The sequence below is a fragment of the Eucyclogobius newberryi genome, unplaced genomic scaffold, assembly GCF_026437365.1.
Source record: "Eucyclogobius newberryi isolate DKJ021-1_F unplaced genomic scaffold, fEucNew1.0.hap1 SCAF_14, whole genome shotgun sequence".
Classification (NCBI taxonomy): Eukaryota; Metazoa; Chordata; class Actinopteri; order Gobiiformes; family Gobiidae; genus Eucyclogobius; species Eucyclogobius newberryi.
Window position 1 is genome coordinate 29695076 of NW_027315768.1, and position 21220 is coordinate 29716295.

Consider the following 21220-nt stretch of genomic DNA (forward strand, 5'->3'; position numbering starts at 1 on the left):
TACACTACGGAGCGACTTATGTGATATTATTTGTTATTTTCACACTTGCAACCTCATTTCATACTCCAGTGTGACTTATATACGTTTTTTCTTCTCTATTATGCATTTTTTGGCTGGTGCGACTAATAGTCCTGAAAATACAGTATTATTTTTTATTTATTTTTCTATTCTCCCAATGATTGTATTCAGACAAGTTTACATCACTCCATCAGAACTCAATGGGCTTGTAAATGTCATGGTTCAAGTACAAACATAAATGGATTAGTATCGGAGTTCTCGATCTAAATTCTTTTATTGACAATGACTCTTGGATGAGAGTCGAAACGTCTATTTTTTCAAACTGAGTCCAGATGACTACAACTGAAGCTTTTTCTACTATGGAACACGCCTGGACGAATGAGGGATTACACCGACATAAATGGATTAGCACTAAAGCTAAGAAATACTAAGATTAAACGCGTTTGTTTTTGCAACCCTTATACAATAGGTTTTCTATTTATTTGCATATCCATAATATTCAAATTCTGCTTGTTCCAGACTAACGACATGGGCCCAGTTGACAACGCTGCCCACAATTAAATGTTGGAAAGGTGAAACGAAAGGGGGGAAATTCCAATTCCAGCTTCAAATTTCTTTTTGTTTATACTGCACGCGTCTTTAAATGTCATGAAAACGTGTACCTGTTTTCATGTTAATTCTGTTAAGGTCACTGTTTTTGTCGCTTTTGTTGTTAATATATTTGTTTTTGATTCACATGTACAGTGCAAACATACAATATTATACATGTTTATGATACATCACCCACTTCGTTATCAACTCGGGCTACTTGGTGGTACAAACATACACTGGCTCGCTACTTTTCACAGCTAAATGACTTAAACGAATGCTTGAAAGTCATTAAGCCCATCACTGTCTAAATACCACTTAACCTTCCCCCCCTAAATCTTGTTTCCCATCTCCTCCCCTTCCTCCGCGTTGGCCCCGTCTTATCCCGGGTAAAGATTACATCCTCTGGCCTCGCTGGCTGGCCGTTTTCCGCTCGCTGTGCCGCGTTGCCCGTGTGATTAATGACGCTCACACCGCTCCGGACAGCTGACTACATAGAGCTGCTTGTTCAACAACATCCGGAGACAAGATGCACATGCGAGCTTCCCCCAACACGCACCGAATGCACAATGCAAGCGACAGCCTGGAGAGCAATGCGGCTCAAACGGGCCAGGGATGTGCTGTTAAATCAGTGTTTTGAGGTAAGGTTTGACTAAGAGAAGAGTCCCAGAGCTCTAAATTACAAATGTCGAACTCAAACCAAAATTGCTTCCAATACTTGTCCAGAAGGCATCAGGTGATAAACGCATGGACTTTCTTTTTACCATTTTAAAGTCTCTATTCGTTGGCGTCTTTTGGTCACTATCTGTGTTCCTCCGGTGAGATAAATTCTGGTTCAGAGTTCGCAAACTCTTGAGAATCACCAGGAAAACCAGGACCAATCACAGGGCAGCAGCATTGTAGTTTGGGCAGAAGCACTAAAAAAGTTTATTTTTTTAAACATGGCGGCACCAACGAAAGAAAGGTAAGTGCTACACATGTTTGTATGGCAATGTCAACTTCCTAAAACTGTCCCTTTTGAGAGGAGCACAAAATGCATTCATCAAAGTTGTCTGGAGTTTTGTTAAAAAATTAAGATTCTCCTGGTGATTTTGATGCAATGAACCAATTTAGCAAAAGGTACAGCAACAAGAAGCTAGCAGCTCCTTTTATTGCAATGATAAATGACTGCTTAGCATAACTTGGCAAGTTTGAGAGCTTAAAGAAGTTCTATTAAACCTACCGTATTTTCTGCACTATAAGTCGCACTGGATAATAAGGCGCACGGTCAATAAATCGTCCATTTTCGATCATTTTTTCATATATACAGAATATATAAGGCGCATTAAGCAAAACAAAACGTGTACCACTCAAAATCGCTTTGAGGTCAGTAAGCACAAACAGAATTCATCCATATATAAGGCACATATCTACTGGATTATAAGGCGCACTGTAGTTTGAGAAAATTAAAGGCTTTTAAGTGCGCCTTATAGTGCGGAAAATACTGCATTAAAAATTGACAATACCGCAGAGTAGATCGGTTTGATGATATTGCATTTTGCCTATACCGTGACATGTGAATGAAGTCTCTCCGAAGCGTTACACAAGACTAGAACATTACTGCTTGTTTGTTTTACCCGTAGCCTCTCCGTTTCCCTGCGGAGCTAAAAGTCATTATGCAAGTCTATTGTGAGCGCTGAACAGCTGAAGTCCAGGTCATCAGTTTGAGGGATTTTAAAACATTGCATTCACATTGTTTCTTTGTCAGGTTCTGCAAAGTGTTTATCCTCCCCAAGCGCAACGTGTACACAAAACGTGGGATTTTCATTTTAGCTTGAGAGTCGGTTTGGCCCATTCTGGTCCGACGATAAGTGCCAAATCCAACCTCTAAACAATTACTCCCTGTTCTACTTGTACAGTCTGAACATGCAATTCAACTCCTGCTCAGACTCCCACATGGAGACGCGAAATTATAGGGAAAGCGTCCTCCACAAGAATGCATTGTTTAGAGTTTTGCCTCAGCCACACCTGTGAAAGTGTTGGAGTTCAGCACGTTATCTCGGGATTTAGCATTTCTCTTCAAGTTTTTCTGAATGTTGAGTTATTACAGGCGCTTTGAGTGAGCGGTTCTGACACTGGTCGAAAAATCGAACATACGACGTTCGTTTCCGCCTCGTTTTTTGTTGATTGATTGATTTGTTGGTTTGTGGCGTGCTTAAAGAAATGATCAAAGTCTCAACGCAACCTTCTGGTAAACAATTTCCGATCTTACTTTAATTAGAAGCATTTACAAGCCAAGTTAAACCTGTAAGACGAGGAGAAGGAAGGCTGTGGAACAGTAGATAAAAACTGAGCGCATTTTGATCTAATCGTATAGATAAACATTATATATACGTCACATGAACTCGCGGAGACAGACTTGTAGCTTTAACGCTGCCGACTCAACATCCTAGAGGCGCTTTTCAGATAATGTAGGACTTTAGATAAGAGCAGTAAACATGTTGATGACTGAAGGGGATTAGCGCTTAATGCACTGTTCCCGCTGATATAAAAGAAAGATACTGTCGCTATTAGTGCTATCGCGCTCTTAAGATCTAGACATTTGACACACGCAAAATTGGACACCTCTGAAAAGCACTTCTGAACCCTCCTTAAAATATAACAACGTACAAGACGCTTTTATGTATTTATGAGCAAATTGCCTTCCACAAAAGCACACCAAGTTCAGTTTAGTTCTTGGTTTATGCAGACGTTTCCCAAAGGCCGTACACTTAGCATAAAGCAAAGAGCTGCTAACACCTTAAATACAGCACATAAACACATCCACTATGTCCATGGATTAGAAGAAATAAACATATCTACCTGCGCTTTTCGGCATTCATTTTCAACACGTTTTGATAATTTTCCGCTTATACAAATGGGTAAAATGTCTTAACTTCTGGTCCAACTTATTCCATACGTTAACCCCAAAAACTGAAATACAATGCTGCTTTACGTCTGTTCTCACATTTGCTTTTCTAAATACATCACACCCTCTTAAATTACAAGCACTTTCCCTCTTTTGAAACAGTTCTCAAATATGCAGAGGTAATTATTTATACATGAATTGTGCCGTTTCTTTAAGTCAACTCGATCCTTTTATTCTACAGCATTTTTTAAGTTATAAAAAGTGTGTTTGTATGATCCCTGTAAGTAGCTTTATTTACAAATTGCATTGCTCTTTTTTGGGAGATACATTAGCCTCTAGCTATCAATCATTCCTGTCAATCATTCAATAAATGAAAGCTGGAACTATATTTTTGGGGGATCAATATTTATTGTGTGTATCTTTCCTTTACACAGACAGGAAACTTTGTGATTTCTTGGTAGAACATCATCACAAATTCAGCTGTAGAGGACTGAATAACAAACAAATATGATTCATAAATGATAATAATTAACTACTAAAGTGTTTCATTCACTTCCATGTTTTAAAATATGGTTCATTTGGAATCGGGTTTACAGGGAAGTTTATTTTTGCTGTTAGTCAAGAATATAATTTTAGACAATGCAAGAATAAACACTTCCTGTTTGTTGACTGGTTTCTGTCACAATCAAAGTCATTGGCGCGCCCTAATTTTGTGTGGAAATCCCCAGCTCAAGATTTAATTTGATTTGCAATGTAACATGACACCAAAGCACGGTCTCTTATGGTCTAATCAGCAGAAGAGTCAGTGTACAATATACCTTTAGAACTGATGATAAAGTAGCCTATAGTTCAAGGTTATATTTGAGAATTACATTATATACCGTATTTTCCGGACAATAAGTTGCACCTTTTTTCATAGTTTGGCCCGGGATGGAACTTATACTTTTATTTATACTTATATACTCCGGAGTGTCTTATATGTGATATTATTTGTTATTTTTTCACTTCACATCCTCCAGTGCAACTTATATATGTTTTTTTTCTTCTCTATTATGCATTTTTTGGCTGGTGCGACAAAACTAGAACGATTTTAAAAAGGTGCAGATAAATCAAACGTCCTCTTTCAAGTGGTACTAACGCGTCTCTATTACGCACAAATGCAGGTCGACTCGTATCATGGCTGCGTTTCAAGTGGCCCATAAAAGCATTGGGCTCATTGTGCACATGCCTGTATTGTGCGCAGAGGAAAAGGTGGCACGCGTCCCCTCCCGTCCCTCCTACGCGCTGGAGGCTAATTGCCCGAGCCTGGCAACAGTCCAAGATGTTTTTGTTTGTTTTTTTTAAATGTTTTATCAGTCACAGTTTAGCCACGCCTCGCTAACATTCTTCTCATCGCTAATACAACCGCAAAACGTGCCCGCTTTTTATTGACGCCACACACACACAGGGGATTGAAAACACCGGCCGTTTGAATGTGGACATGCTGCTGTGACGTGCATCAAAGGGTTTGCAACAGTGGACTTTAGCCACAAAGCAGTTGGAAGTGATTTGTCAATTTCTGTTTTGGCAACAAAGACACGGGTTTTCTAGCAACCGCTCACAAATAGGCCTCTTTGATTTCCTGATTCAAACAGGTGCCACTAAGCCAAGTTCGGATCAGATTTGTAGACGACCTCGCTTAGACTGAAGATGCATTTTTATTTTATGTTATGAGAATGAACAAAAGGGAAAGAACAAACAAAACGAGTCCAGAGAGTGAAAAGTTAAAATGCCCCTATGTCTGTTAAATGTGTCCATGTTTAAGTTCAAGGTAAAAGTCATTTTTGTCTATTTTACAAGCGTTATCTCAGTTCAGTCCTTGACAGTCGGCTCAGGTCCCGTCATCCAGTTCTTTGTTTGTCGCTGGAGTCCTACAGCGGAACTTGGATGTTTTTTGATGTATTAAAAACACACACAATCAGGAGGAAAAACATCGGTTTACTGCAGTGCTTCGCAACATTCCAGGCAAAGTAATGGCATCTCCATGGAGACAAGCAGGTGGAAAACACTCCACCAGAAAAGTTACATACAGCAAACATTTAAATGTTCTAAAAAACTGATTGAAGTGCTGCCTGGTGGTCGAATGGGTAAGGTGGCAGCACATATGCCAGGCTCAACGTGCAGCTGGCCGCAACAACGGGAGTTCCAATTCCAGCTTCAACAATTTGCTGCATGTCCTCCCCTCTCTCATCCCCATTTCACTCTGAAACTGTTCTGTGTAATAACAATTTGTGCTATAAACATCTTTAGGTAGACAGACGTTAGGGGTTTGATTTCCTTAAATAAGACTAACAAGAGATAAACACACATGAATGAAAACATGTTAACAATGACATAAAGGTCAATAGGAGTAAGAAATAGCACAGAAATAGCAACATATATCGCTGTTAGGACATGAGGCAAAAGTCATAACTAGTCTAGCACTTTGTATTAGTTGTAAAACATTTTTCTGAAGCAAGGAAACCTGATAAAAACAGTCTAGACAACAAATGTGGGTCAAGTAACCTGCCTCTCTCATTACACTCAACTATTCACTGCAAGTCATGTTCAGCTACTTAACAGCAAGTGTTCAACTGAGGCAATCCGCTGAGGTCGAGAGTTTTGTTCTATTATTAATATGATATCTATATTTGACCAGTAAGAACATTATGAACAAGTTACATTGTTGGCCAGGGCAAGTATAATACTGATACTGAGAGAGTTTTAATCAAATGTAACTTTCTAATCTCCTATAAATAACCCGCAGTCGAGGGAAAAGTAGATATAAAGAAAACTATAGTAAACATTAAAACACTATAAAGGCAGTAAAGGAAGACGTACAAACAATCCATACGGGTTCAAGTATTGCAAATTTCCCAAGTCGCACATTACAACTTAATCAATTCCACAAAAATCTTAACTACTACTATTTATTTTACAACCATTAAGACACCTACCGGACTTCTACTAAACGAACGCTTTACCACTCAGCTAACACCAAAAGACAGAATATTTTTTTATAATTAAGCACTTATCAAGGTTGAGAAAACAAACAATACAATGTTAAGTCACAGTAAATCCCTCGCAAATCTCCATACTAACTCGTTCTTTTCAACATGATGCTGCGTTTACTGCCTGTAGGTCTTTACAGCGCCCATGACAGTCAAAACAGCATGGGGGGAAACACAATGAACGGTTGTAATACCAGCTTTCTAAGTAGGACACAGCTGATAAAAATGGCTTGAACGAGTGGAGAGATAGAAAGGCAAGCTGTTTAAGTGACATTTTAAACATCATTGCCGTGGCCCGCGAGGGATTAGCCAAGGCGCTGGGGCGCACAAACATGAGTAATAATCCTCAAAATAGTTGCGGCTACAAAACTAAGTACAATGCAATGGTACTTGACAATCTCAAAGTGCTAGATTCGGAACTTGAAGCGACTCAAGGATTCATGGGAGTGTCACGGAGAACATGTTACACATAAGATTCTGCACTGTTGGTTTCAAGATGGTTTCTCTTTAAACTGTCGGCTGCGAAGAACAGGGCATGCTGGGTAATGACACCTGACAGTCAAGGCTATGTTACAGGCAAGGTTCTAACCCCGGTCCTCGGTGTGAAAGCAAGTCAAATGTCCTACCTATTACACATCAGAACTGGCCGTACTCTCACCGTTGACCATTATTAAAATAAAGCAGTAGATCAACTAGTGACTTTGGTGACACCAGCCAGGTTTTTATTTTTTAAAGCTGCTCAAACAATCAGTTAAACCATTATCTGATGTGAAAAACAGAGCATACTGTGCAAAACAGGTGAAAAAATAGAATTAATTATATCTGAAAAATGGTTAAAACTTCCTTGACTGTACATAGGCAGAGGTAGTATACTAGCCGCCGTGTTGCAAATGAAGCGAGTCTAATCCTGGTGTTTTTATTTTACAATTGTCTTTATAAATCGAGATAAGGGCAATAATAATGACCCATCAGGTGCCTTTTGCCGAGGTCCGCTCCAGCTCAGGTCAGCAACGGGTTTGATTGACAGCCAACACGGCTCGTTGCCAAGCGCCCGCCCTGTGAATACCAGGCATGAGTGGGAAGGGGCAAGTACCTTCTACAACATCACTCCTGATTGGCTCCGTTGTTGCTATGAAATGCGCTCTCAAGGTTTCCAAATATGGAACTCTGCACCAGATTCTATGGTTTAAATAACTAAAGATTCATTGACATTTTTAAAAAGTTGAAAGAGTAAAAATAGGACTTAAGACATGGTTCAAGTCCTGGTTCGAGTCCTGGTTCGAGTCCTGGTTCGAGTCCTGGTTCGAGTCCTGGTTCGAGTCCTGGTTCGAGTCCTGGTTCGAGCCCTGGTTCGAGCCCTGGTTCGAGCCCTGGTTCGAGCCCTGGTTCGAGCCCTGGTTCGAGCCCTGGTTCGAGCCCTGGTTCGAGCCCTGGTCATGGTCCATGTCTTGGTCCATGTCTTGGTCCATGTCCTGGTCCTGGTCTCGGTCCGGGTCTCGGTCCGGGTCTCGGTCCGGGTCTTGGTCCGGGTCTTGGTCCTGGTCGGTCAGTCCTGGTCGGTCAGTCCTGGTCGGTCAGTCAGTCCTGATTAAGTCAGTTATAGTCCTCTAGTCCTCATTCAGTCCTAGTTTAAGCTTCTTGGTAAATGCAGGTTTAGAAAAGTGCTGAATCAGGCTTGCACAGCTCTATTGCACAGAAATCATTGAGGCTGTAAAGTGTAACCAACGAGGAGGAACAAAATGAACCGTGAATAGTTTTAAATGTCAAACAACAAAAGGGGAAGACGAGACAAAGATAACAAAGATACGTGGGAAGTACAATAATGGAAGAAGAAGTAACGTTCTCTGTGACTGAGAAAAGAAAAAAGAAAACATATTTCACTGAACTTAACATCAAGGCTGTTAAATTTGGAACTTTTTGAGTGCTCTTTCTATTTATAGACTTGTGAAGGCAATGTGAAGGTCCCTTAGTCTAATCGTTGCAAATTAGCAGCAGAGTCACTTACCTTTAGAACTTATGATAAAGTGGCCTATAGTTCAAAGTTATATTTGAGAATTACATTACATATACCGGTATATTGGATTTCTGTATCGACCCACTTCAGACTGCAATGACTCATGAGACGCACCTTTAACTAGGGGATTTTACATGAACGATATTAATAATAAGAATGCAAGGCAAATAAGCAATCTGAAAAATACACCTCAATGGAAGGTTTCTCTAAAAAGTATGAATATAATGCTATGAAACTCTTTGATTAAATATATACCGTATTTTCCGGACTTTTTTCATAGTTTTGGCCGGGGTGAGACTTATACTCCAGAGCGACTTATATGTGATATTATTTGTTATTTTCACACTTCAGTGCAACTTATAAATGTGTTTTTCTTCTTTATTATGCATTTTTGGCTGGTGCGACTTATAGTCCGAAAAATATGGTAGATTTATTTTTCTAACAAATTCTCCGAGACTCACGAGACCACGCTCCAAACAGCCTACAAGGCCTCAAGCTACATATTTCGTTACGACCGCGTCCGTACTCGGGTTGTGCCAAGTGAATTTTCTAGGCAAGTGTGTGATTTTTGGGAAGTGCTGACAAAGACGTAGGAGGAGAAGATGACGGGAGTGAAAGGAAAACAACGGGAGCGGGAGGGAAAACGGGAGGGGGAGGCCGTGACGGTGGAGAGCGCGGTGCGTGCGCTTAACAAGGCGTTTCATTCACGCGCAGCCAGGAAACAAAGCGTTTAAACAGTCAGGGACCTCATCAATAGCGCAGAGAGGAGCAGCCGCGCGCACGGGGAGGCCGCGGGCGGACGCGCCGGGGAGTTTCACCACGGAGCACCGAGCTGTGATCAACCCGAGTGTCGACCGAGGGAACGAGAAGAAAAATGTATCAGCGAAAAACTTTGTAAATAGCTCTATGACACACATACGGTGCGTTGTAGAATTTGGGGCAATTTCACCCATGACTGTCTGAGTGAAGGACTAGTTTAGAAGGAAACATGATCATTTTTCAACCTTCGCAGAATATTTGCAGATATATTAGCTATGAAGAACCAGGTATACATCTGTACGTCAAGACTTCTTTACAGTACAATATACAGTGGAGACTAGGGGTGTGAATCTTTAAGTTCATGGTAATTCACTTTAAATTAAATTCTGAAGCAATTTTTGTGCGGCTTAAGAAATAGTATTGTCATATTACAGTGATTAAACTTATTTTGGCCTATTTGTCCAAGTGAACAATTATCAGTATTTTAGAATGAATCTAATGCAATGACAAAGAAGTTCAGAGAAACACTTAAGTCAGAGAAATAATCAGGAAATTCACACAATGGAAAAGTGTGAATGCTTATTTTAATCTAATGAAGAATCATCATATTACAGCCCATATCCTGCTTATATGTAAACACAGTGCTACACATGCCATATCAAACCTTTTTCAAAATGTTTTTTATCCTTATTTTAGACAAAAAATGTGTTTAGCTAGTAAAATAACCATAATAACATTTAGAACATATCGGCTCAATATCGGTATCGGCCAAAGCTTTCCCCATAACATCATTATCGGTGTCGGTCCAAGATTTCTACATCGGTGCACCTCTAACTGACGTCATTTAAAATCGATTTGAGACTTAAGAATCACATTCCTTTTAAGAATCTTTTTTTTTCCCTTTTTTCGCCACCTCCAGTAGTGACATCCTGGGAAAATGCAGTGAGTAGACGAGAAGGTATTTGGTACGACTAAATGACTCTACAGTGGAAACACAAGGACCTTGGTTCAAAGATCATTAACTCTATCAGTTCCCACCACAACACGGAAACCACACATGAACTGTGGAGCTCGTTCAAGACAAGAATCATCAACTATTTTGGACACTTACAAAACACACAAACTACCGTAGTTGGAAGTCAAGTGATGAGAGTTGATGGAAGGAGAGTGTGATATTAATATTACTAAAATTAGAAAAATGTAGTCGTGAAAAAAAGTAATGATATATCCCAATTAAACATACACAAAAATATTAATAAATTCAGCTTTATTACTTCTGACTTTTTCACTCAATTCACAAATTGTAAGAAATGAATGCACCACAAACCTAAATGTTTAAAGACAAATCATATGGTTGTATTTTTGCCTATGTGACGCAATTAGAAAATAAAATCTACTTGTTTTTAATATATAAAAGATAAAAACATTTTAAAAATGTTTTTTAAAGTACTTGTTCTTTAATATAAAAAAATAGAAGTATTTAAATATAAAAAATCTACTCGTTCTTTAATATAAATCCAAAAAATAAAAACATTTACATATAAAAAATCAAATCTACAAAACCATCTAACTCCGAGTAGAGGTATGCAGATAAGACAAAAATGTGTGGCATCTCAAGTCATTTGTTAAAGTCGCAGAAATCTAGATTATGGCCGTGTGCCGCCAGCTGTGCAGCCAGTGTGCCAATACAATTCCTATAGGTAAACAGTGCATTTCTTATAAATAACAAGGAAGTGGTCGAGCTCATGAAGGGGAAGTTAAAAAGGTATTGAGGAAGTTTTCAAAGAGGAAGAAGTGGCGAGGGTAAATACGAGCAAAAACAAGGTAAAAATTTAGGAACAGAGCAGGTCGATGTCAATTTTACAGTTCAGCGTCAACTATTTACACACCGTTAAAGTCAACCCAGTAGCCGCAGACGCCCTGGGGCAGACTGACGCATGCGTTTACCGTTGTTCAACCTAAATCCGCCGAACCACCGAACTTTTCCTCGGCTTTATCTTCTGAGCAAATTCATTTAAGATAAGATAAGATATTCCTTTATTGTCCCACATGGGGAAATTTCATTGGTGCAACGCAGGTAGATACAGAGGTAGATACAGAAGAACAGATCACTTATAGGAAGTCTGAAAAACACTTTCAGTAGAAGATCTCCTATAAATAAATAAAAACTCCCATAGACAAATAAATACATAAATAAATACCATTGCATGTGATCCCGACAGTAATTGCACATGAATATGTGTCACGACAGCACATAGATTGCACATGAATTTCACAGTAATTGCACATGAATTCCAACAGCAATTGCACATATGACAGAATTGCACATCAGTATTAGGTTAGGTCAGTATTGCGCCGGGATAACGTGACGATCTCCGGGTAAGACGACTGTTCTCCGCAGTTTCATGAGTTCCTCCTTTGTGGAAACGCGGTACGGCGCCGGCCGGGGGGCGGGGCCGGAGCCGGGGGGCGGGGCCGGAGCCGGGGGGCGGGGCCGGAGCCGGGGGGCGGGGCCGGAGCCGGGGGGCGGGGCCGGAGCCGGGGGACTCAGAGCCAAGACACATCGCCACGACACGACGAAAACACTCAATCCAGCCGAACAAAGTCAAAACAAGTTAATTTAAAGCGATTCCAGTGCGTGTCCCGATCGTTCGTGAAGTTCCTCTTTCATATAAACGTGTATATAAACGTGTACCGACGACACGCCGTACTTTAGCGCGGCCGGAGGGCGCGGGGGGGGGGGGCTGGTGGGCTCGCTCGGAGCTAGCTCACGTCACAACAACACAACGAACGCAACAAAAAACGCTCAAATCCAGCTGAAAAAAGTCAAAAACAGTTGAATTAAAAAACTATTCCAGCGCGTGTCCCTATCGTACAGAAAAATAGAAAAAATATACTAACTATATTTACAAAATATAGGAGATAAAGCACAATAAGTGTGAGAAAGAAGAAAGAGCGTTTACACCGGGCTGCCAGCTGTACCAGCGCCTTATGACGTAATCCCATTGTGACTTTGGTCACAATGGATAAAAGTGTCTTGGCCAACAACTAAGACTGCATGGTATTGGAAATAATCGCGATATGGCTGTTAAGCACTGAGATATCAATATTATTTCGATATGTTTGACACAATAATTTCATTTATATTAAACCAATATGTTCATGCCTTAATGTAGTAGTCAAATACTGTGAAATAAAACGTATAAAGAGACAAACAAAGACTATGTCGACTGAATACACAAAATTATGAATGAAAAAACTAATTTTCATTCAAAACAAAGTACAGATGGAGGTGGGCCATGGCGGTATTGCAATATAATTCCTGTTTGTTGCCATTTTTGAGCGTGGCTTTATACCGATCCTTTAAGATACAGCCAATTTCGATAATATCAGCCAGACCTTTTAATGGTACAAGGCAAGACGAAATAAATTACGGACAAAATAAGAGTCTTTGAGCAAACACTAACCAGTACTGAAGATGTACTGCCTTCTACATGTAAGTTCCGTTCTTGCTGGCCCGCGTCGAAAGCATAGGAGAGATAAAAACGCACGATAAACAAGTGTCCGGTGGCCTCGAGCAGCGCTATATACGGGCGGATGAAAGCCAAAGCAGATCGGCCAGAGGTGGAGGCGGGTACTTAAGTGCATCTATTGCTTCTTTTGTCTTTGTAAACAACACTATAGTGCCACGAGTCTGCTTCCATCGCAGCTGAGCCCCCCCCGTCCGTCCGTCCGGTGTGCTCTTTGAATAATGGATCCAATACGGAGTCAGTCGCCGAGTAGATTCGCTCTTTTGATGGAGGTCACGAGGCTGTGGCGCCGGGAATCAACAGCGCTCATGAAAAAGGAATGCCACCAAAGGCACTCATTTCCATACGCCGCGCTTACAATAGGAACGGGCCGCTGTCTGGGCCGGCACAATTCAAATCAAGATACGCTTTTAATTTTTCATGCGGCAATTACGGAGCGCCGGACCTCCGCGTCTCCCGTCTAATTTCCCCCGACTTTGAGAACTCGTGTGGTCCTTTCATGATATCGGAATGACGATTCTTTCAGGGCTACGGGGGGGGGAAGATCCTCGAATGTAATAAAAGGAAAGAGATATTCTTTGCGATCAGTCACTTTTGGGAGGTCGTCGCAATGCCATTATGCGGCGTGTGAGATTTTTTTTTCTTCTTTTCTACAGCTTAAGTGAAGGCTCCGGGGTCAATGAGACAAAAGTAGAGCGTTTCTTAGCGGCTTTTGTTCACGTCCTCGAGCGTGACAGGCAAGTTAACGCAAAACAATCATGATGCATTATTTGGCTGGTGCGATTTATAGTCCGGAAAAACAGTAATTTGTCTGGAATGTTCCACGGTTTGGTATTAAACCAGGGGTCTCGCTATGTTCATTCAGGGATGGCCCCCCGCCAAAACCCGGCGCAAGTGTCACCGCGGTGAGCGTCCGCGCGACCGTGCCTTCCTCTGCAAACATTTTTCCGGCAGACACGGCACAGCAACCAATTAGAGATTACACTCTAGTGACGTGCTACGCACTACCCGGAAAAGGCCCAAAACAACGATATATATATAAAAAAAATGTAATCCTCAAGATCTCCTCTTGGAGTAAATACATTTAAATTCTGCTCAGCCCTAAAGTATCTGACTCTGATCTTCTATGATCCTGATTATGAGGCCTGTGTCCAATGATTTAAAAGGCCAAGAAGAGTTGATGTGTCTAGATGATTTCAGCATTATAATACTGCCTTCACCCATGAGCTAAAACTCTACACATTTTCATTACATACAAAAATTGTTAATACAATTGTGTATTTATGATAGTGTTCACTGGTAATACATTTAAATCACTATGTCTTTGTTTATTTATCATTTCCATGATTCTATTAAGTTTTGCAAAGCCAAAATTCAAATGTCTTGATGTTGAATAGGTCTATACACCATGTAATAGTATGTTTAGACTTATACACCATGTAATAGTATGTTTAGGCTTATACACCATGTAATAGTATGTTTAGACTTATACACCATGTAATAGTATGTTTAGACTTATACACCATGTAATAGTATGTTTAGACTTATACACCATGTAATAGTATGTTTAGACTTATACACCATGTAATAGTATGTTTAGGCTTATACACCATGTAATAGTATGTTTAGACTTATACACCATGTAATAGTATGTTTAGACTTATACACCATGTAATAGTATGTTTAGACTTATACACCATGTAATAGTATGTTTAGACTTATACACCATGTAATAGTATGTTTAGACTTATACACCATGTAATAGTATGTTTAGACTTATACACCATGTAATAGTATGTTTAGACTTATACACCATGTAATAGTATGTTTAGACTTATACACCATGTAATAGTATGTTTAGACTTATACACCATGTAATAGTATGTTTAGACTTATACACCATGTAATAGTATGTTTAGACTTATACACCATGTAATAGTATGTTTAGGCTTATACACCATGTAATAGTATGTTTAGACTTATACACCATGTAATAGTATGTTTAGACTTATACACCATGTAATAGTATGTTTAGACTTATACACCATGTAATAGTATGTTTAGACTTATACACCATGTAATAGTATATTTAGACTTATACACCATGTAATAGTATTTTAGTTAATTTTATTGTATTTCTGTTTCTGTAATTTCTTTGTGATTTGAATGCATTTTTCCTGCTGTGAAGCACTTTGAAATTGCCTTGTGTATGAAATGTGCTCTACAAATAAACTTGCCTTGCCTTGCCTTGCCTAATAGTATGTTTAGGCTTATACACTATGTAATAGTATATTTAGACTTATACACCATGTAATAGTATATTTAGACTTATACACCATGTAATAGTATGTTTAGGCTTATACACCATGTAATGGTATGTTTAGGCTTATACACCATGTAATAGTATATTTAGACTTATACACCATGTAATAGTATATTTAGACTTATACACCATGTAATAGTATATTTAGGCTTATACACCATGTAATAGTATATTTAGACTTATACACCATGTAATAGTATGTTTAGGCTTATACACCATGTAATAGTATGTTTAGGCTTATACACCATGTAATAGTATATTTAGACTTATACACCATGTAATAGTATATTTAGACTTATACACCATGTAATAGTATATTTAGGCTTATACACCATGTAATAGTATATTTAGACTTATACACCATGTAATAGTATGTTTAGGCTTATACACCATGTAATAGTATGTTTAGGCTTATACACCATGTAATAGTATGTTTAGACTTATACACCATGTAATAGTATGTTTGGACTTATACACCATGTAATAGTATGTTTAGGCTTATACACCATGTAATAGTATGTTTAGGCTTATACACCATGTAATAGTATGTTTAGGCTTATACACCATGTAATAGTATGTTCAGGCTTATACACCATGTAATAGTATGTTTGGACTTATACACCATGTAATAGTATGTGGCCTATACACCATGTAATAGTATGTTTAGACTTATACACCATGTAATAGTATATTTAGACTTATACACCATGTAATAGTATGTTTAGACTTATACACCATGTAATAGTATGTTTAGACTTATACACCATGTAATAGTATATTTAGACTTATACACCATGTAATAGTATGTTTAGACTTATACACCATGTAATAGTATGTTTGGACTTATACACCATGTAATAGTATGTGGCCTATACACCATGTAATAGTATGTTTGGACTTATACACCATGTAATAGTATGTGGCTTATACACCATGTAATAGTATGTTTAGACTTATACACCATGTAATAGTATGTTTAGGTCTATACACCATGTAATAGTATGTTTAGACTTATACACCATGTAATAGTATGTTTAGGCTTATACACCATGTAATAGTATGTTTGGACTTATACACCATGTAATAGTATGTTTAGACTTGTACACCATGTAATAGTATATTTAGACTTATACACCATGTAATAGTATATTTAGACTTATACACCATGTAATAGTATGTTTAGGCTTATACACCATGTAATAGTATGTTTAGACTTATACACCATGTAATAGTATGTTTAGGCTTATACACCATGTAATAGTATGTTTAGACTTATACACCATGTAATAGTATATTTAGACTTATACACCATGTAATAGTATGTTTAGGCTTATACACCATGTAATAGTATGTTTAGACTTATACACCATGTAATAGTATGTTTAGGCTTATACACCATGTAATAGTATGTTTAGACTTATACACCATGTAATAGTATATTTAGACTTATACACCATGTAATAGTATGTTTAGACTTATACACCATGTAATAGTATATTTAGACTTATACACCATGTAATAGTATGTTTAGACTTATACACCATGTAATAGTATGTTTAGACTTATACACCATGTAATAGTATATTTAGACTTATACACCATGTAATAGTATATTTAGGCTTATACACCATGTAATAGTATGTTTAGACTTATACACCATGTAATAGTATGTTTAGGCTTATACACCATGTAATAGTATATTTAGACTTATACACCATGTAATAGTATATTTAGACTTATACACCATGTAATAGTATATTTAGGCTTATACACCATGTAATAGTATGTTTAGACTTGTACACCATGTAATAGTATGTTTAGACTTGTACACCATGTAATAGTATATTTAGACTTATACACCATGTAATAGTATATTTAGACTTATACACCATGTAATAGTATGTTTAGGCTTATACACCATGTAATAGTATGTTTAGACTTATACACCATGTAATAGTATATTTAGACTTATACACCATGTAATAGTATGTTTAGACTTATACACCATGTAATAGTATATTTAGACTTATACACCATGTAATAGTATGTTTAGGCTTATACACCATGTAATAGTATGTTTAGACTTGTACACCATGTAATAGTATATTTAGACTTATACACCATGTAATAGTATATTTAGACTTATACACCATGTAATAGTATGTTTAGGCTTATACACCATGTAATAGTATGTTTAGACTTATACACCATGTAATAGTATATTTAGACTTATACACCATGTAATAGTATGTGGCTTACACACCATGTAATAGTATATTTTGGCTTATACACCATGTAATAGTATGTTTAGATCTATACATTATGTAATAGTATGTTTAGACTTATACATTATGTAATAGTATGTTTAGACTTATACACCATGTAATAGTATGTTTAGACTTATACACCATGTAATAGTATGTTCAGGCTTATACACCATGTAATAGTATATTTTGGCTTATACACCATGTAATAGTATGTTTAGACTTATACACCATGTAATAGTATGTTTAGACTTATACACCATGTAATAGTATGTTTAGACTTATACACCATGTAATAGTATGTTTAGACTTATACACCATGTAATAGTATGTTTAGACTTATACACCATGTAATAGTGTGTTTAGGCTTATACATCATGTAATAGTATGTTTAGACTTATACACCATGTAATAGTATGTTTACTTATACACCATGTAATAGTGTGTTTGGACTTATACACCATGTAATAGTATGTTTAGGCTTATACACCATGTAATAGTATGTGGCTTATACACCATGTAATAGTATGTGGCTTATACACCATGTAATAGTATGTTTAGACTTATACACCATGTAATAGTATGTTTAGGCTTATACACCATGTAATAGTATGTTTATGGTGCATGTACCTTCGGAAATAATGAAGGTACATTAAACCACCCTTGGAGGGAAATGCATATTTACCATCCCTTAAAAAAATCCTGGGGAGAGCACTGTAAACATACCAATCTCCAAGGAGACAAGATGACGCCATCAGGCCGAGTTACAGTAACGAGTTGGATACGTCTGTCAAGGCACCATTTTAGAAATAAAACAGCCGTAACTAAAATGGGTTAATGCCATACTGTTGAACATTCAAGGCAAAACAATAACCATGGAGACGAGCATGTTGTTCATGTTTAAATGTCGTGTGTGCTCAGCCTTTTGCATGTTCGGCCTGACGTCCATCATAGGCGTCTCGTGGTCTTACCTGTTCGAGTAGTTTCTTGTATCTCTGTGTTGCTTGTTGAATGAGTTCCCTCACGGTCCAGCCGTCTTTACAGGGGACCACGATCCCCGTCTGCCCAAAACTCACGGTCACCTTCATCGTGACGCGTCGAGCTTCATCCGACCCTCAGGTCAGCCGTGTGAAAGTGAAACCGGTGTATCCAAGATGTAGAGGTCCCGATGAAGATGCTGAGGAAGGGAAAAGACAATAGTAATGAGTCTTTGAAGTGCCCATGACAGGTTTTTATGATTTTCTAATTTGACTTTATTTGGTGGCTTTATACCTGTTGTACATATAAATTATAGTTTTACAACAATTGAGCAGTGACAGTGACTCATTCCAGTCAAAGTTTATGCAATTTACAACTTTTTGGACTCTCTAAACATTAATTCAACAAAATAAAGTCTCTCTCACATATTTTTATTTGTCAAATTAAAAAAATGTGACATGAGATGAGTTTTTTCCCAGTGTTTGCTGGGTAATTTCCTAGTGTGATGTCATCAATTACAAACATAAAGTGAAATATAAACCTAAAAAATGTGCTCCATTTTAAATATATTTATTTATTTTAACTGCATTTTCGTTCAATGAGTATTCCAACCTGTCATAGGCACTTTAATTGTTAAAAAAAAAAAAAAAAAAGTTTGTTGTGGTCATCTGGATACTGAAAATATGACAAAACAATTAGTACTATATCGGTTTAATACTACAAACCGATATGTGTGGACGAGTAAGTTGTCGAGTCAGACTTGAGTCTCTATTTTTATTATTTGAGAGTTGAATCATACAGGTAAACAGGAACCACTTCTATTTGTGACTCGCACTTTTAGTTTTAGTTTTTTACAAGGAGTACTAACATAACTCATATAAATAGCAAGAATACCATCTGTCATAAGCAAAAGACTATAAAGAAATTCAAACTCAAACCATGAGACTTGACTTGAACTTGTTATTTTAGATTTGGGACTTGAGGCTGAAGAATTCTGCCATAAAGTTCAAACTAAACCTAACCATCCCAAAAGATCATTTTATTATCATTATTATGTGTCATGTAATCCCTCATTCATCCAGGAGTGTTCTATTAGTCTACAAATATCATAATCATGCTTATTGCTGCTTTGTAACGATACAGTTTTGAATGTTGATGTGATGTTTTTGGCTTAAAACTACTAAAAACTAATGTAATACATAAAAAGAGCCTCTCAAAAAGTTTCTCAAAAGGGCAAAATGAAGAAGGAAAAAAAAGACAGGCAAAAACTCTTATATATAGAAATAGTTCATTAATAAAACAAGAATAATACATAATCAAACCTCAAAAGTGCAAAAAACAATACATAATAAATACATGTCAGTAAAGCGTTGACAAAAGTGTAAAAGTGTTGACAATAATATGAAGGTTTTAAAAGATTTTTGCAGGAAATAAACAAACAAACCAGTAAGTTAATTCACTTACAGCTGCTGGTGTGTGGACTCCTCATCCACTGCAGAACAATCCCACACACTCCAGCAACTTCACCACGACTACAACCTGAACAAAGTCAGAAAAGTCGTGCAACGTGCCACGGTTTCTGCAGAGAGAAGCTGTGGACTAAACTCTTCTCGTGACATGCCATTTTCTCTCCATTTACACCGTGTAACTCGTGCCCACACTTGGCTCCTCGTCTTCCCCGTGTGTGAGTGTGTTAGCTGCGCTCGGCTAAGTCCCGTTAGCCAGTTTCAGGACAGAAAAGACGACGACAAACGCGATGGACCCAGCGCGCGCGCTTGACATTCGACTTATTCTATCCGCAAAAGTGTCATTAATAGTTGTAAAGAGTTGTTGTTGTGTAATATCGACGATTGGCTAGCGCGCGTTAGCCACTTTAGCTCAACTTTGGAGGGAGAGAGAGAGGGAGGGATGCGACTCCTCGGGCATCATTTTTCACAACTTTTTCTTCCGCGCAGCTTTTACCCCCAACTCCTCATCCGCGGCGTCCGCTTTGTCCCGGGAGCGAAGTGAATCCAAAGTTTTCACGTTGTATTCCAGCGAAAGGAGTGTTTGTTGTGGGGAAATAACGGTCCGGGATGGGGGGAAAAGAGTGTGGAAAGTTGTGGGATTCCTGCAGAGCCGCGGTCCAGTTCCTGAGCAGCTCCTGCGCCGCTTGTTGCGCCGCTGTCACTTTCTTAAAGGGGAAGTCACCTATTTACACAGACTTGTGTCGACCGACAGAAATAACAGGTTATTTAGGGGAACTTGGATTTAATCAGCAACATTCACTCCTCTGCATTTACTCTGTTATATTTACTCTGTTATATTCACTCCTCTGCATTTACTCTGTTATATTTACTCTGCTACATTTACTCTGTTACGTTTACTCTGTTATATTTACTCTGCTACATTTACTGTGTTACATTTACTCTGTTTCATTTACTCTGCTACATTTACTCAGTTACAGTCACTCAGTTACATTCACTCTTCTACATTTACTCAGTTACATTTACTCTGTTACATTTACTCAGTTACATTTACTCTGTTACGTTTACTCTGCTACATTTACTCTGTTACGTTTACTCTGCTACATTTACTCTGCCACATTTACTCTGTTACATTTACTCTGTTATATTTACTCTTCTGCATTTACTCAGTTACATTTACTCAGTTTCATTTACTCTGTTTCATTTACTCTGTTTCATTTACTCTGCTACATTTACTCAGTTACAGTCACTCTTCTACATCTACTCAGTTTCATTTACTCTGTTTCATTTACTCTGTTTCATTTACTCTGCTACATTTACTCTGCTACATTTACTCTGTTACGTTTACTCTGTTATATTTACTC

The 21220-nt window shown here is 38.1% G+C and overlaps 1 protein-coding gene across 1 annotated transcript in view; it reads right to left on the bottom strand.

Moving 5' to 3' along the window:
* The window catches only part of pard3bb (par-3 family cell polarity regulator beta b), a 352270-nt gene extending 331807 nt beyond the window's left edge, over positions 1–20463 (bottom strand). The window contains exons 1-2 of the mRNA XM_072445192.1: positions 19855–20463; positions 18384–18589 (exon numbers count right to left, since the gene is read on the bottom strand). Coding sequence (XP_072301293.1) covers positions 18384–18500 — 117 coding nt within the window. The 5' untranslated portion in view covers positions 18501–18589; positions 19855–20463. The remainder of the gene's footprint in view (positions 1–18383; positions 18590–19854) is intronic.
* Between the last annotated feature and the right edge of the window lie 757 nt (positions 20464–21220).